We start from the raw sequence: 18,336 nt of genomic DNA, 5'->3' as shown, positions 1-18,336 counted from the left end.
CCTTATGAGAATAGGTTGAGTGAACTCGGCCTTTTCTCCTTGGAGTGACAGAGGATGAGTAGCAACCTGATAGAGGTGTATAAGATGATGAGAGGCATTGAACATGTGGATAGTCAGAGGCTTTTTCCCAGGGTTGAAATGGTTGCCACAAGAGGCCTCAGGTCTAAGGTGCTGGGGAGAAGGTACAGAAGAGATGTCAGGGGTAGGTTTTTTACTTAGAGAGTGGTGAGTGCGTGGAATGGGCTGCCGGCAATGGTAGTGGAGGCAGGTACGATGGGGTCTTTTAAGAGACTTTTAGATAGGTACTTGGAGCTTAGTAAAATAGAGGACTATAGGTAAGCCTAGTAATTTCTAAGATAGGGACATGTTTGGCACAATTTAGTGGGCCGAAGAGCCTATATTGTGCTGTAGGTTTTCTATGTTTCTATGCAACTCTCCCATCAACATCTTTAATGCTAGGATACAACGTATCTGACCTGGTCTTAAATGCAACGATATACCAGATCATTGAAGGAAGATTTCAGCAGACTAAATCCATTCCACATTTTCCCAACCAACCAACAATTTTCGCAATACCATAATCTTTAACCCTGTAAATTGAAGACAGTCTTCAAGTGTTGTTCAACTGTCAGAAAAAATCCGGAGTTCCAATATGTCCATAGCGGCCATTTGAAGCCATCAGTAAGCAGGTCCATGTCTTTATCATAACATTAGAGTGGAGGAATTTCAAAATCCATTAAACATTTGCAAATTTATATCACACATTGTAATTTTAAAGCAACTGAAAATTCTAGTCTTCAGAAATGGCACACTGGAGCAGAAGGATAAGTCTGAGGCATCCCGTCAGATGAACCAAAGTTTAAAATTTCATATGCTTGGTTTCATTAAGTAGGAAATCAGTCATTTTGAAAATTACAATTTAGTGCAATATGCATTAAAAGCATTTCTACAACAGAAGCAACACGAGTGAATCTGCAGATGCTGGAAATAAATAAAAACACAAAATGCTGGCAAAACTCAGCAGGCCAGACAGCATCTATGGGAGGAGGTAGTGACGACATTTTGGGCCAAAACCCTTCATCAGGAGTTGAAGGCTTCACCCTCCTGATGAAGGGTTTTGGCCAGAAACGTCGTCACTACCTCCTCCCATAGATGCTGTCCAGCCTGCTGAGTTCTGCCAGCATTTTGTGTTTTTATCTACAACAGAGGAGTCCCGCATTATCCAACAGATTAAGCATTTTGAGACAGAAAGGACTATAGGTGAGGAATCTGGAGCAACAATCAGTTGATTGAGCAGTACTTGTGAGGGGAAGGTATTGTCAACATTTCGGCTCAAACCCGTGCATCAGAGCCTCAGGTGACCCGTTGCAGGGTCTTGTCCTGAAACAACGACCATTTGTTACATCTACTGAGAGCCACCAGCTGTTTGTTGCTTAAACATCTTCAACTGGTTGCCATGGTGGAAGGCAAACAGGCATTGTGTTAAATGATACTCATTAGCATTCTGGAAAGTCATTGTTGTGATTTGGGCCAGTCATCCAGTCACAAGGCAGACTTTAAAACTAATTTATAAAATATTCAATTTACAGCTCTGTAATATGAACTTTGAGAATTTTCTGGCCAGTTAATTTGATATCTGCAAATTAGGAGTACAGATATCAGATGAATTTGTTGCACAAGCAACACTGAGAAGGCAATTGAGAACAATATCCTTTGCTTTTGTGGGTTCCATATTTTTCTCTTGAGAGATCTGCAGACTAATTTGATCAATGTTGGTCATCAGAAAATGAGAGCCCATTATGTTAGTTGGTGAGGCATATTTTGTCATGCTATCTTCCAGGTACTGCTTATAGAGCTCAGTGATCTTTTGTTCCATGTAGTTGTTGATCACAGAGTTGGATAATGGTTCTTTCTGAAGGACAATGCTTCTATCACTGTGATGGAACATATCTGATCTATAACATCGTGGGCCTTCACAATTGGAGGCAGGCAATTGTGGCCACATGGATGCATTGTTGATGTGAAAGATGGGCCAATTACTTTCATGATCATTGGTCAGATAAGTGGATGAGCTAGTTGGACTGTAAGGTGTAGCATTATCTCCAACCATCTGCAGATCAGTGTAGCTCCTGCAAGTGGTGGACCAAGACTGGTACAAATCCACCTCAGCTTTAATGCGTACAGAGTCCTTTGGTATGTCTAAACTGTCAGATGTTATCCTATTATATAAAGGTACCCAGGTATTCACACTGGTTGGTTCCTCTTCCTTTTGAGTCAATGGTGGCCTTCCCTTCTCTTCACTGGTGGTAGCAGAGCTCCTTGATTCACTCTGTGTATTTTCTTCTTCAACACTTTCTGCACAGTCCAGTGAGACAACGAGCTCTTCCCAAGAACTGCTGCTAGTTTTAGGTTTATTGCTGGAGTTTGCACAGTCATCTGGCCGGACACGCTCACTTTCATGGAAGCCATAACTAATCCTTGTGAGAAACCCTTCAGCTAACATGACTGGTCCTATGAAAACACAAAGTTGTTTGTTAGCAAATTAATGGGGACACCCATCAAAAATCGATTACATTTAGCAAGTTATATGTGTAGGCCTTTTTATCATTTAAGAATGGTTAAATTGGCAATAGTTGTATTTAGCTATTGCTTTTTGGGAGATCAAATATAAAGGGACAGTACACAGTCAATGACAGGACCTTTAACAATGTTCATGTTCAGAGGGATCCAAGTCTATAGGTCTCACATTTGATAGGGTGGTAAAGAATGTGGCCTGGATTAGATGGCATGTGCAATGAGGAGAGGTTGGACAAACTGGGTTGTTTTCTCTTCAGAAGCGGAGGCTGAGGGGAAATCTGAGAGAAGTTTATAAGATTATGAAAGGCATAGGCAGACTAGGTAGTTGGCATCTATTTCCCAGGGTTGAAATGTCTACTATCAGAGGGCGTGAATGAAAGGTGAGAGGGGAAAAATTCAAAAGAGATGTACAGGAGGAGTTTTTTACACAGAGTGTGGTAAGTTTCAACAGGGGTGCTAGAGCAGACAGATATGATAAAGATATTTAAAGTCTCTAAAATAATCCGATGAATGTGCAGAGGATGGAGGAATATAGACAATGCACATGCAGAAGGAAATAAGAGCCATTAGCTTCATTAGTTTGGCACAACATCTTCGGCAGAACAGCCTTTTCCTGCTGTTCTTCATTCCATACTCTATGTAACAGTATGCTAGGGCTAGGGAGAACTCAGTGAAAAACTACAGAGAGATTCAAGCGCATACTGATCCACAATGTTTACATTCATGTAAGATATATGCTTCCAACTCCACAGCCATCTTACAATGAATGCGACTGCACTAAAGAAAGTGCAGAGGAGATTCACCAAGATGTTTCCTGGATGGGAGGACTTTAGTTATTGAGAGATACTGGATAGGTTTGAATTTCCCTGGAGTAAAGGAGGCTGAATAGTGATCGAGTAGGAAAACTGGGGATTCTGGTTAATTGGGCCATCGGTTAATCAAGACAGTTACTTATTTGGGATAACTCTTAAAGATTAAAAACCAAATCAAGAAAATTTCTGGAATTCCCTTCATTTATTTGGGACTCTCTGCTGCTTAATTTGGACAGGAGACTGTTGCCAAGCAAGTTCTAACTAATGTCATTTGCACACATTTGTGCAGCCATTAGATGCTACATCTGGCTTAGAACGAACTGTTTTAAAATTGTTTCAGTTGAGCGTGTTTGTGTTCAAAAAGCAGTGATTTTTGTCACTGACAGTTGGCAAGAAATAAGCAATAAGACAATTCAGAACTATTTTGTCACTGTGGTTTCAAGCATTGAGGTTTGGTGATTCAAGAGATGGCCAGGAGTGGAAATGAAATGATGTTATGACTTCAACAAGTTGGGAACTATGAAGAATTTGAACATATCGGCAATCATCTTGAATTTTATAATGGAAATGAAGATTTGGAGAATGTAATGATCGATAGCATTGTATGAAGGAAGTCCATTATCTGCCCCAGCTGCCTGTGTTGATTTTGTTTATTGCATACCTTGGATGAATTTCTCTATGGATTAATAATACACAGATTTATAGTACTGCAGTAGTATTGATAGTGTTCTCATTTTTTTGTTCTGTACTTCATTTAAGCATAGTTTATCTTTTTTATACCTTCTTAACTACTTCCATGCAACTTTGGCTAATTGGGGCAGCTGCTTAATTGGGCCGAAATTTACTGGTCTCGATGTGTCCCAATTAACCAGTATCCAATGTACATAACATTACAATAGACATAGAGAGGTTAGATAGTCAAAATCATTTTACCATGGTTGAGGTATCAAAAGAGGGTACACTTTTAAGGAAGGAAGGAAGACCTTTAAAGGGATAAAGTTCTTACACAGAGAATGACTGATCTCAAGGTTCAAGATTCAAGTCTATTGGTTACCCGTGCATGAAAACATCCAGAGAAATGTGCCATTGTCTTAACAACAAACAGACCCGAGGGTGTCACACACACTCAATTTCCCTTTTATTCTTTTTGCTATTAAGCAAACATTAACAGAAGTTAATTAATGTACTAGGCATGGAGGGAATTTGCAAATACCACACAGATATCTAAACTTGTGAGACAGCAGTACTAACTGTTGTGTAATCAGTTAGATAGAAGCTAGTAGAAGACCATTAAACCAGAGGACATAGGTGCAGAATTAGGCCTTTTGACCTATCGAGTCTGCTCTGCCATTCCATCAGGGCTGATTGATTTTCCCTCTCAACCCCATTCTCCTGCCTTCTCTCCATCTCTTTGACACCCTGACTCATCAAGAACATGTAAACCTCTACTTTAAATATACCCAGTGACTTGGCCTCCACAATACCACAGATTCAGTATCCTCTAGTATCATCCTATTTTAGTTATTTTAATTATCCCCTCCATTTACACACCAGCATGTCTGTCCTTCATTTCCTCTGCTAACAGTGTGAATTGAAACGGAAACAAGACAAAGAACAACTCAGTATTAACAATGAATTCTTCAACTTCTAGCAACTGTCTCCCCATCCCTTTTCTTTCACCTTCTAATCCACCTTCCTCTTATGTTTGCCCCACCACTTCATATCAGCCCTCCTCTACCATCTCCATTTGCCCATCAAACATATCTCCAGCTGGTTTCCCTTCCCACCTCCCTCACCTGGTTCTATGCCCCACCTTCCTTTCCTATCAGAATCTATCATCTTCAACCCTTTGTTGCCTCCACCTATCACCTCCCTGCTTCCGTCACTATTTTCACTCTCTCTTCCCCCACCTGTCTATCAGTCAGTCATGGGTCTCACATGAACCCACATGTCATCTGCCTGCACTTGCTCAACTCTTCTCCTCACCTCTTTATATTGACAATCGTTCCTCTACCTGTTAGTCCTGCAACATTAACTGTTCATTTTTCTTCACAGATGCTGCCTCCGGCATCTAATTTTTTGCTCATATGAAGGTAGCCTGTATTATTTTAAACAGCCGCTAGCTCTCAGCTCAAAGTGGAATTGTGCCCTGCTGGAAGAAGTGAAAATGGCGGAAGGCCCCTGCAGGAGACATGCTGCAAATGAACTTGGTAGTATTCTGCAAGAACTCCAATAACATCATGCTTCCATAATGTCGTGGAGGCATTCGGCACGGAAACAAGCTTCTCAGCCCAAAATGCCTCTGCCAACAATCAAGTATCTATCTATACTAATCCTATTCACCAGGACTTGCTGCATTGTCACCTATGCCTTGGCAATTCATGCCATCCATTGATACTTTTCTGCCTTATGAGAGTGTCTGCCTCCACCACCTTGTCACACAGTAATATTCCAAATTGCAACCAGTCCCTGAAACATAGAAAGAGAGAAAACCTACAGCACAATACAGGTCCTTCAGTTCACAATGCTGTGCTGAACATGTACTTACTTTAGAAATTACCTAGGGTTACCCATAGCCCTCTGTTTTTCTAATCTCCATGTACCTATCCAGGAGTCTCTTAAAAGACCCTATCGTATTTGCCTCCACCACCGTTGCCGGCAGCCCATTCCACACACTCACCACTCTCTGTGTAAAAACTTACCCCTGACATGTCCTCTTCCAAGATGCTTCCAAGCATCTTAAACCTGTGTCCTCTCGTGCTAGCCATTTCAGTCCTGGGAAAAGTCCTCTGACTATCCACACGATCAATGTCTCTCATCATCTTATACACCTCTAACAGGTCACGTCTGCCGCTCCAAGGAGAAAAGACCGAGTTCAGGCAACCTATTCTCATAAGGCATGATTCCTAATCCAGGCAATATCCTTGTAAATCTCCTCTGCACCCTTTCTATGGTTTCCACATCCTTCCTGTAGTGAGGTGACCAGTACTGAGCACAGTACTCCAAGTGGGGTCTGACCAGAGTCCTATATAGCTGTAGCCCTGGATAAAAATATTTTCCCTATTACTCTACATCATAAGCATATGCCCTCTGGATTTAGATATCAAGGTTTGAGATCATCAATCTCCAGACCCTATTGACTGCTCTCTTGGTGCTAAACTCTACTCAATGCATCATCATGCCCTCAGTATAATAGGTTTTAAAGCAAGCGATAGAAATAGTTAGCCAAGGATGTGTGTGAGGGAGAAAGTTCCAGGAATTAGCAATTAAATTTAGGAACATTTTTATGTTGGGAGGGGGGCGAAGTTAATGAGTTGAGCTGAGTGGACATCCTAAATTTGGGGATGTAGATAGGAGAAATGTGGCATTGTGGTAATTACCACTGGATTGTAATCTAGAGACCCAATGATATGCTGGGGTCATGAGTTTGAATCCCAGCATGACAAATGGTGAATTTGAATTCAATAAAAATATATGATGACCATGAAACCTTGTCAATTGTTGTAAACACCCATCTGGTTCACTAATGTCCTTTTGGGGAGGAATCCTGCCATCCTTACCTGGTCTGGCTGAAATGTGACTCCAGACCCACTACAAGGTGATTGTATCAAGTGCCCTCTGAAATGGCCTTGCAAACCATTCAGTTGTATCTAACAGCTAAAAAGAAAATAGTAAGGAATGAACCCAGATGGACAACCTGGCATCTACCTCAGCACTGGAAACGACAACGGCGAAGCAGCCCTATCAACCCTGCAAAGTCCTCCTTACAATATCTGGACACTTGTGCCAAAGTTGGGAGAGCTGTCTCACAGACTAGTCAAGCAACAGCCTGACATAGTTGTACTGACAGAATCATACCTTACAGTTAACATTTCAGATTCCACCATCACCATTCCTCGGTATGTACTGTCTTACCAGTAGGACAGACCGAAGAGAGGTGGTAGCACAGTGATATATAGTACACAGGGAATTGCCCTGGTAGCTCTCAACATCAACTCTGGACCCCATAAAGTCTCATGGCACCAGGTTAAACATGGGCAAGGAAACCTCCTGCTGATTACCACATACTGTCCTCCCTCAGCTGATGAATCAGTACTTCTCCATGTTGAGCAGCACTTGGAGGAGGTATTGAGGGTGGCAAGGGCACAGAATATACTCTGGGTTGGGGATTTCAATGACCATCAACAAGAGTGGCTTGGTTGTACCATTGCAGACTGAGCTGGTTGAGTCCTACTGGACATAGCTACTAGACTGGTACTACAGCAGGAGATGAGGGAACCAAGAGGGAAAAACACACTTGACCTCATTCTCACCAACCTGCCTGCTGTGGAAGCATCTGTCCATGACAGCATTGGTAGAAGTATTGTGGTCAGCTATGTGTGGAGCCGAGGGAGATGGGAGAGATTTTGAACGATTTCTTCTCTTCGGTATTCACTAAGGAGAAGGATATTGAATGGTGTAAGGTGTGGGAAACAAGTAAGGAAGTTATGGAACCTATGACAATTAAAGAGGTGGAAGTACTGGCGCTTTTAAGAAATTTAAAAGTGGATAAATCTCCAGGTCCTGACAGGATATTCCCCAGGACCTTGAGGGAAGTTTGTGTAGAGATAGCAGGAGCTCTGACGGAGATCTTTCAGATGTCATTAGAAACGGGGATTGTGCCGGAGGATTGGCGTATTGCTCATGTGGTTCCATTGTTTAAAAAGGGTTCTAGAAGTAAGCCTGGCAATTATAGACCTGTCAGTTTGACATCAGTGGCGGGTAAATTAATGGAACGTATTCTTAGAGATAGTATTTATAATTATCTGGATAGACAGGATCTGATTAGGAGTAGCCAGCATGGATTTGTGCGTGGAAGGTCATGTTTGTCAAACCTTATTGAATTTTTTGAAGTAGTTACGAGGAATGTTGACGAGGGTAAGGCAGTGGATGTAGTCTATATGGACTTCAGCAAGGCCTTTGACAAAGTTCCACATGGAAGGTTAGTTAAGAAGGTTCAGTCGTTAGGTATTTACGCTGGAGTAATAAAATGGATTCAACAGTGGCTAGATGGGAGATGCCAGAGAGTAGTGGTGGATAATTGTTTATCGGGATGGAGGCTGGTGACAAGCGGGGTGCCTCAGGGATCTGTTTTGGGCCCAATGTTGTTTGTAATATACATAAATGATCTGGATGATGGGGTGGTAAATTGGATTAGTAAGTATGCCGATGATACTAAGGTAGGAGGTGTTGTGGATAATGAGGTGGGTTTTCAAAGCTTGCAGTGAGATTTATGCCAGTTAGAAGAATGGGCTGAACGTTGGCAGATGGAGTTTAATGCTGAGAAGTGTGAGGTTCTACATTTTGGCAGGAATAATCCAAATAGAACATACAGGGTAAATGGTAGGGCATTGAGGAATGCAGTGGAACAGAGAGATCTAGGAATAACAGTGCATAGTTCCCTGAAGGTGGAGTCTCATGTAGATAGGGTGGTGATGAAGGCTTTTGGAACGCTGGCCTTTATAAATCAGAGCATTGAGTACAGAAGTTGGGATGTAATGTTAAAATTGTACAAGGCATTGGTAAGGCCAAATTTGAAATATTGTGTACAGTTCTGGTCACTGAATTATAGGAAAGATATCAATAAATTAGAGAGAGTGCAGAGACGATTTACTAGCATGTTACCTGGGTTTCAGCACTTAAGTTACAGAGAAAGGTTGTACAAATTAGGTCTATATTCATTGGAGCATAGAAGGTTGAGGGGGGATTTGATCGAGGTATTTAAAATGTTGAGAGGGATAGATAGAGTTGACGTGAATAGGCTGTTTCCATTGAGAGTAGGGGAGATTCAAACGAAAGGACATGAGTTGAGAGCTGGGGGCAAAAGTTTAAGGGAAACACGAGGGGGTATTTCTTTACTCAGAGAGTGATAGCTGTGTGGAATGAGCTTCCTGTAGAAGTAGTAGAGGCCAGTTCAGTTGTGTAATTTAAGGTAAAATTGGATAGATATATGGACAGGAAAGGAGTGGAGGGTTATGGGCTGAGTGCGGGTAGGTGGGACTAGGTGAGATTAAGAGTTCGGCACGGATTAGGAGGGCCAGAATGGCCTGTTTCCGTGCTGTGATTGTTATATGGTTTGTTATATAAGTAACCACCACACAGTATTTGTGGAGACTAAATCACATCTCCATATTGAAAAGACCCTCCACCACATTGTGTGACACTACCACCATACTAAATGGGATAAACCGAACAGATCTAGCAGCCCAAGACTGTGCATCTATGAGGCTCTGTGGACCATCAGCAGCAGCAGAATTGTACTCAACTACAATCTGTAACCTCATGACCTGGCATATCCCCCACTCTAACGTTACCACAAGGCCAAGACATCAATCCTGGTTCAAAGAAGAGTGCAGGAGGGCATGCCGAGAATAACACCCAGCATACCTCAATACAAGGCATCACCCTGGTGAAGACACAATACAGGACTACTTGCATGCCAAACACCATAAGCAGCAAGTAATAGACAGAACTAAGTGGTCCCATAACCAACGGATCAGATCTAAGCTCTGTCGTCATGCCACATCCAGCCATGAATGGTGGTGGACAATCTTACAACTCACTAAAGGAGGAGGCTCCACAAATATCCCATCCTCAATGATAGAGGAGCCCAGCACACCTGTGCAAAAGATAAGGCTGAGACATTTGCAACAATCTTCAGTCAGAAGTCATTTTAAAAAATTGGATAGGTATATGGACCGTGGCTACCAGAGAAGGTCAAAGGCTGGGAATCCTGTGGCATGTAACTCACCTCCTGACTCCCCAAAGCCTGTCCACCATCTACAAGTCTCAGGTCAGGAATGCAATGGAATACTCACCACTCGCCTGGATGAGTACAGCTCCATCAACCCTCAAGAAGCTTGACACCATGCAGTACAAGGAAACCCACGTGACTGGTACCCCTTCCACAAGCATCTAATTCCTCCACCATTGACAAACAGTTGCAGCAGTGTGTACTATCTACAAGATGCACTGCAACAACACACCAAAGTTCCTAAGGCAGCACCGTCCAGACCCACGACCACTGTCATCTAGAAGGACGAGAACAGCAGATACCTGGGAAAACCACCACTTGGAAATCCCCCTCCAAGTCACTCACCATCCTGACTTGAAAAAATATTGCCATTCCTTCATTGTTGCTGGGTCAAAATCATGGAATTCCCTCCCTAACAGCGCTGTGGGTGTACCTACACCTCAGGGACTGCAGCTCATCACCACCTTCTCAAGGGCAACTAGGGATGCGCAGTAAATGTTGGCTTAGCTAGTGATGCCCATGTCCCTTAAATGAAGAAATAAAAAAGTGAGTTCACTGGTCATTGATAGATCATATTTGAGGAGGTAAGAGACTATGGTAGCTGTTAGAAGACTATGGGGCAAGAAGCTATTTGAGAAGCAGTAGCATGGACTAGAGGCTGCGCAGAAGTTGTAAATGGCTTCTGAGGTCTGCAATACAGACTCATTTGTGGAGCAGCTTAGTTACTTATTTCATTAAAACTCAGAAGGGCTGAGTTAATGCAGGGTGGAATCAGGGCAAGTGTTGCAGATTTTTGAAATAGTAATCCATCCCACACTATGGCCATCCTTTTTGGGCCACTGATGGAATTAAATTGTTGGAACCATGAAAACTACCTGAAATATAAAGTGAAGCTGATAATTATCACAGTAAAACTCGATCATCTAAAATACAAGGGACTTTGGTCTGGTACTGTGTCCCTCCCTCCCTGTTGCACAAACTCTTTTGGTTCACTTTCAATATTACACAGCAAAGTAGTAACTTATTCCATTGAGCTAGGGAGCATAGGAAACTGGGCCTTGGTGAGTTGGAAGGGAGTGTGGGGATCAGGATCCCGATGGGAGCACAGGAACTGGGGCCCAGATACTTGGGAAAGAAACCTGGTGAGAAGGCACCATTACCAGCAGAACTATTGGGATATCTAAAGAGCGAGATTATCAAAGTTTTACTGTAATTTGAACTTGCATACAGATTTATCCAACACTTTTTCCAATAACCAGCTCAAGAACACTGAGCAGAAAGTTGGTGAATTTGGCAAGCTCCTGCTTATTATGGTTTTATCAGCTTAATTAAAATCTTACCTAAAATTTGAAACGGTTAATTTTGCACTTACTTGTTTTAAGCCGATCTGTACTTTGAGCTCTTCCACTTTTTCTCAAAATGCGGTATTAATAATCATCTGGTCTCAATGCAAAGGTTATTCTTGGTCCCAGAATATCTAGGAATAATCAACCCTTTTCTTTTTGAAATAAATATTCAGATTTATTAATCCAGAGAAAATCTTGTCCCCGTACACTGTTTAGTTTTGCTCACCAGTGAGGCGTGAGGCAACACCCAATAAAATAAATCCGTTTGTTGCAAGTTTTTATGATTCAGAATGAAAATGCTGTTTTGCATTTAACTTCCCCTTAATTTGCAAGTGTTCAATGTTACAACCACTGTCCTGTTAACCCTTCAGCTCCAAGATACTTCTCAGTTTATTCAACATAGTTTGAAAGTAATATTCACTACTCATGGAAGAAATTAATTACAATTTAACCATATAACCATATAACAATTACAGCATGGAAACAGCCCATCTCAGCCCTTCTAGTCCATGCCGAACGCTTACTCTCATCTAGTCCCACTGGCCCGCACTCAGCCCATAACCCTCCATTCCTTTCCTGTCCATATAACCTATCCAATCTTACTTTAAATGACAATACCGAACCTGCCTCTACCACTTCTACCGGAAGCTCGTTCCACACAGCTACTACTCTCTGAGTAAAGAAGTTCCCCCTCATGTTCCCCTTAAACTTTTGCCCCCTAGCTCTCAACTCATGTCCTCTTGTTTGAATCTCCCCTACTCTCAATGGAAAAAGCCTATCCATGTCAACTCTATCTATCCTCCTCATAATTTTAAATACTTCTATCAAATCCCACCCCAACCTTCTACGCTCCAAAGAATAAAGACCTAACTTGTTCAACCTTTTCCTGTAATTTAGGTGCTGAAACCCAGGTAACATTTTAGTAAATCTTCTCTGTACTCTCTCTATTTTGTTGACATCTTTCCTATAATTCGGTGACCAGAACTGTACACAATACTCCAAATTCGGCCTTACCAATGCCTTGTACAATTTTAACATTGCATCCCAAATCCTATACTCAATGCTCTGATTTATAAAGGCCAGCATACCAACAGCTTTCTTCACCACCCTATCCACATGAGATTCTACCTTCAGGGAACTATGCACCATTATTCCTAGATCACTCTGTTCTACTGTATTCTTCAATGCCCTACCATTTACCATGTATGTCCTATTTGGATTATTCTTACCAAAATGTAGCACCTCACACTTATCAGCATTAAACTCCATCTGCCATCATTCAGCCCACTCTTATAACTGGCCTAAATCTCTCTGCAAGCTTTGAAAACCTACTTCATTATCCACAACGCCATCTACCTTAGTATCATCTGCATACTTACTAATCCAATTTACCACCCCATCATCCAGATCATTAACGTATATGACAAACAACATTGGACCCAGTACAGATCCCTGAGGCACACCGCTAGTCACCAACCTCCAACCTGACAAACAGTTATCCACCACTACTCTCTGGCATCTCCCATCCAGCCACTGTTGAATCCATTTTACTACTTCAATATTAATACCTAACAATTGAACTTCCTAACTAACCTTCCATGTGGAACCTTGTCAAAGACCTTACTGAAGTCCATATAGACAATATCCCACCGCTTTACCCTCATCAACTTTCCTCGTAACCTCTTCAAAAAATTCAATAAGATTTGTCAAACATGACCTTCCATGCACAAATCCATGCTGACTGTTCCTAATCAGACCCTGTCTTTCCAGATAATTAAATATACCATCTCTAGGAATACTTTCCATTAATTTACCCACCACTGACGTCAAACTGACAGGCCTATATTTGCTAGGTTTACTCTTAGAACCCTTTGTAAACAATGCAACCACATGAGCAATATGCCAATCCTCCAGCACCATCCCCGTTTCTAATGACATTTGAAATATTTCTGTCAGAGCCCCTGCTATTTCTACACTAACTTCCCTGAAGGTCCTAGGGAATAATTTGTAAGGATCCAGAGATTTATCCACTTTTATATTCCTTAAAAGTACCAGTATTTCCTCCTCTTTAATTGTCATAGTTTCCATAACTTCCCTACTTGTTTCCCTTACCTCACACAATTCAATATCCTTCTCCTTAGTGAATACCGAAGAAAAGAAATTATTCAAAATCTCCCCCACCTCTTTCGGCTCCACACATAGCTGTCCACTCTGATTCTCTAAGGAACCAATTTTATCCCTCACTATCCTTTTGCTATTAATATAACTGTAGAAACCCTTTGGATTTATTTTCACCTTTCTTGCCAAAGCAACCTCATATCTTCTTTTAGCTTTTCTAATTTCTTTCTTAAGATTCTTCTTACATTCTTTATATTCCTTGAGCACCTCATTTACTCCATGCTGCCTAAATTTACTGTAGATATCCCTTGTTTTCCTAACCAAGTTTCCAATATCCCTTGAAAACCATGGCTCTGTCAAACTTTTAACCTTTCCTTTCAATCTAACAGGAACATAAAGATTCTGTACCCTCAAAATTTCACCATTAAATTACCTCCATTTCTCTATTACATCCTTCCCATAAAACAACTTGACCCATTCCACTCTCTCTAAATCCCTGCGCATCTCCTCAAAGTTAGCCTTTCTCCAATCAAAAATCTCAACTCTAGGTCCAGTCCTGTCCTTCTCCATAATTATATTGAAGCTAATGCTATTGTGATCAACACCCCGCCAGTGTTGGGGGCGGGGCCTGGTGACGCCGGCAAAGTTGGCCGCTCACATCCGGGCATGCAAGATGGCGAGGCGGGGGCGGGGCCAGGTGACGCCGGCAAAGATGGTTGTCCACATCCGGTCATGCAAAATGGCGGCCCCCAGGTCTCAGACGCAGCGCTGCTCGACCCCGGGCGCGGTTTAGATTTACAGACCTTGGCGAAATGGCCCTTCTTCCCACAGCTGGAACAAGTCGCGTCGCGAGCCGAACAGCTGTTCCTGGCATGTTTCAGAAGCCCACAAAAGTAACAGAGTTTCATACCTGGCGAATTCGTGGGGTTTGAGATACCGCGACTGGCTGCGGCGTTGGCGAATTCGCTCGGAACCGGGGAATCGCGCGGCTGGACCTCTTCGGCGTACAGTTGCGCAGCCTCTATCGAACTGGCCGTCTCTATCGCGGAGCGTAAGGTAAGATCAGCTTTTTCCAGCAACCGCTGGCGGATACACACTGACCGAACCCCAGTCACAAAAGCGTCTCGGACCAAGAGTTCCTTATGCTGTTCCGCTGTGAGCGCTTGGCAGTCACAGGTCCGCGCGAGTGTCTGTAGTTCGCGGAGAAATTCAGCAGTCGACTCCGTAGGCCGCTGTTTTCGTGTTGCCAAGCGGTGCCGTGCATAAACTGGATTTACTGGCCGCAGGTACTGTCTTTGGAGGGCGGCAAGCGCCTCCTCGTAGGTGGATATGTCCCTGATGAACGAATAAACTTTTGGGGCGACCCTCGAGAAGAGAAGTTTGTGCCGAACAGCCGAGTCGGTGGCACGAACCTCCTCTAAGTACGATTGGAAGCACACCAGCCAGTGTTCGAAGGCAAGAGCTGCTCCAGGGTCTCGGGGGTCCAAGTCTAGGCGTTCTGGGCGTAAAGCGGTTTCCATGTTGTAACTTTCAGTCAATAAAATTGATGCACCATCAATAACTCACGCCGAGACTTAGGAAGTGAGATATCGGCTTTTATTGACTGAAGAACAACACTACATCCTGGGGAAAATGAGGGAGAGCAGCAGGCCACAGTCGCCTTTATACAGGGGTCTGTGGGAGGAGCCACAGGGGCAGTCAGCAGGGTCTTGGGAGGAGCCACAGGAGCAGTCAGACAGGTATATCTAGTTCACCACAATTACCGACTCCTAAGGTAATTAAATTAATTAAAGGAGCTTACCCAGCCTTACCTCACTTGGAGTGAAGCTCGTCCTCAGCCTCTGCTCGCTTTTTAAGTTCCCCCGCTGATCTCAGAGGCCGACCTTCATGCGCCTGCACAATCTAGCCTCTTTGCCCCGATCAGTTAAAAAAAACAGCTTCTCTCCGAGCTTCTTTTACCTCTTCCCTCTCCGCCTCTTGCTTCGATTTAACATTGCTTTTGATCCATTCATATCTTTGTCAAGTAAACTGACAATAGTAAATAGGCTTAGAAGACTTGGCTCTACAAGTGAATCCTGAATTGTTACCATGTTCCCTCAGATTCCAGAGATATAAGCATCATAATTAGCACCTGGATGTTCTGTTTTACCATAAAATAATCAGAAAAGGTCAATTTAAAAAAAACATTATTTTCTTAATTAATGTTTCCAAGAATACACATCTGTAATACAATTAATGACATAAGAGCCCTAGTCATAGAGAGGTACAGCACAGAAACAGGCCCTTCAGTCCATCCAGTCTGTGCCAAACCATTTCAACTGCTTGCTCCCATTGACCTTCACTGACACCATAGCCCATCATTCACCTACTATCCATGTACCTATGCAAACTTCTCTTAAATGTTGAAATTGAGCTCATCTACACCACTAACAGTAGAAAATCTTCAGATGCTGGAAATCTGAGCCACACACACTCACTGCTGGAGGAACTCAGCAGGACAGGTAGCATCTATGGAAAAGAGTACAATCAGCATTTGGAGGAACAACACCTTATATTCCGTTTGGGCAGCTTCCAACCTGATGGCATGAACATCGATTTCTCAAACTTCCAATAATGCCTCCACTCCCCCCCTTCACCATTTCCCATCCCCTTTCCCTCTCTCATATTATCACCTTGCCTACTCACTGCCCTTTCTTCTTTCTTTCAAGGCCTTCTGTCTCTTTCACCAATCAACTTCCCAGCTCTTTGCTTCATCCCTCCAAGTTTCACCTATCACCTGCCGTTTCCCTGTCTCGCTCTCTCCCCACCTTTCTAATATACTCCTTGGCTTTTTGTTTTGTAGTCCTGCCAAAGGATTTCAGCCGAAACATCGACTGTATTCTTTTCCATAGATACACCACTTAAACTGGCAGTTCAATCCACACCCTCCTGACCTTCTGAGTGAAGAGCTTTGCCTCATGTTCCCTTTAAACTTTTTACCTTTCACCCTTAACCTATGACCTCTAGTTGTAGTCCCTCCCAACCTCAGTGGGAAAAGCCTGCTTGCACTTACCCTATATTTAACTCTTATAATTTTGTATATCTCTATCAAATCTCCCCTCAATCTTCCACATTCCAAGGAATAAACTCCTAACCTATTCAGTTTTTCCTTATGTCCTCCAGTTATAGCAACATGTATAAAAATTAAAAAAATTTAAAAAAATTTAAAAAAAAATAAAAAAATAAAAAAAGTTGAATTTCCCCATGGGGATGAATAAAGTATCTATCTATCTATCTATCTATCTATCTATCTATCTATCTATCTATCTATCTATCTATCTATCTATCTATCTATCTATCTATATAAACTTTCTCTGTACTCTTTTAACCTTATTTACATTTTTCCTGTAAGTATGTGACCAAAACTGCACACAATATTCCAAATTAGGCCTCAGCAATGTCTTGTACAACTTTAACATAACATTCCACCTCCTTGATGCCACTTTGAAAGAATTGTGGACGTATATTCCCATATGCATTTCTTCTACTGCACTCCTCATTGTCCCACCATTCATTGTAAAGTGTTATATACTCCTAGGGTTCATTTTTTCTGTGGACTGTCACTTTAAAACACCGAGAGAATGAGACTGACTTTTGGACACTGTTGGATTTCCATTGACTACAAAATTGCTTGGTTGCTATGGTGAGAGAGGTGGAGTTATTTGATGGACAATGAATGTTTACATTTTTTCCACAGCTTGTTTTGAATATACAAGGACACAGAGACACACAGAGTCAGAGTCGAAATAGATTCGGTCAATGGAAGACATCAGTGAGCGGGGGTCGCTGGTTTAAACTTTCAGCAGCCCAAAGGGGTGAGTTGAGATCGATCTAGAGTATTGATAAATGACTCTCACAAGTGCTGCAATGAGAAGAAGTTTGCAGAGAGAGATGGAGAGGAGAGGAGAGGAAGATTTGAAACAGAAGAAACCTAGTGACAAAGAGATCACTGTTTGGACTCTCTCTCCATGTAGCCCATGAGGGTGAGTTTGTTTCCATTCAAATACAAAAGATTGATTGTCACATAGTTAATCCACAGGAGTGGGTTCTCTAATGAGGGGAAAACCTTTGTGAATACCACATGTGTGTTTACCCTTTGTTTGGGTGTGGTAGTTCACTGAAGAAGGCACCCCATGGCAAATCACTGTTGGAGTTATTTTGTATGTCATGGAACTGAATAAGTAACTATCATGTTGTGTGGTTGGGGTAACCTTGTGGAATCTACCAGTGTGTCAACCCTTGTCTGAGTGGTAGTTTTCCCTGGAAGATGGTCCCCTTTGTGATAAGCTCCTTTTGGTGATAATCCATACGTGGATTAGGTTTGAGTATCCTGTGGCCACCACTTTGGGATGACCTGTAGCTGAATTCGGATGTGGTACCATTTGCGTTGAAGATCACTGTCAATGATACTTTGTGTGTGGAGTGGAACAACTTTGGAGATAAAACCTACTGCTATTGTTATTTTGTATTGCTGTCGTGGAATCTGTGGAATATTGATGTAATTGCCTGAAGATTGAATTGAATTTTCTTACATACCATCGTAAGACTGTAACTTTTACCACCTGAGCTTGAATGAGTTTGGGAACTTTATTTATACCTCTATATATGCATAAACTGCTAACTCTTGGTTTTAAATTACTTTATTACATAG

General features: G+C 42.3%; 1 protein-coding gene across 1 annotated transcript; it reads right to left on the bottom strand.

Annotated features, from left to right (window-relative positions):
- Nucleotides 1–1,172: 1,172 nt before the first annotated feature.
- LOC140734555 (TLR adapter interacting with SLC15A4 on the lysosome-like) lies at nucleotides 1,173–11,743 on the bottom strand. The gene is made up of 2 exons (XM_073058685.1): nucleotides 11,555–11,743; nucleotides 1,173–2,511 (listed from the first exon to the last, which is right to left on the bottom strand). The coding sequence occupies exon 2, from the start codon at nucleotides 2,501–2,503 to the stop codon at nucleotides 1,625–1,627; it is 879 nt and encodes a 292-aa protein (XP_072914786.1). The 5' UTR covers nucleotides 2,504–2,511; nucleotides 11,555–11,743; the 3' UTR covers nucleotides 1,173–1,624.
- Nucleotides 11,744–18,336: the final 6,593 nt, after the last annotated feature.

The sequence above is a fragment of the Hemitrygon akajei genome, chromosome 10, assembly GCF_048418815.1.
Source record: "Hemitrygon akajei chromosome 10, sHemAka1.3, whole genome shotgun sequence".
In the NCBI taxonomy this organism is placed as follows: Eukaryota; Metazoa; Chordata; class Chondrichthyes; order Myliobatiformes; family Dasyatidae; genus Hemitrygon; species Hemitrygon akajei.
The sequence above is the reverse complement of the archived record's forward strand: the minus strand, read 5'-3'. Positions and strand labels throughout refer to the sequence as shown.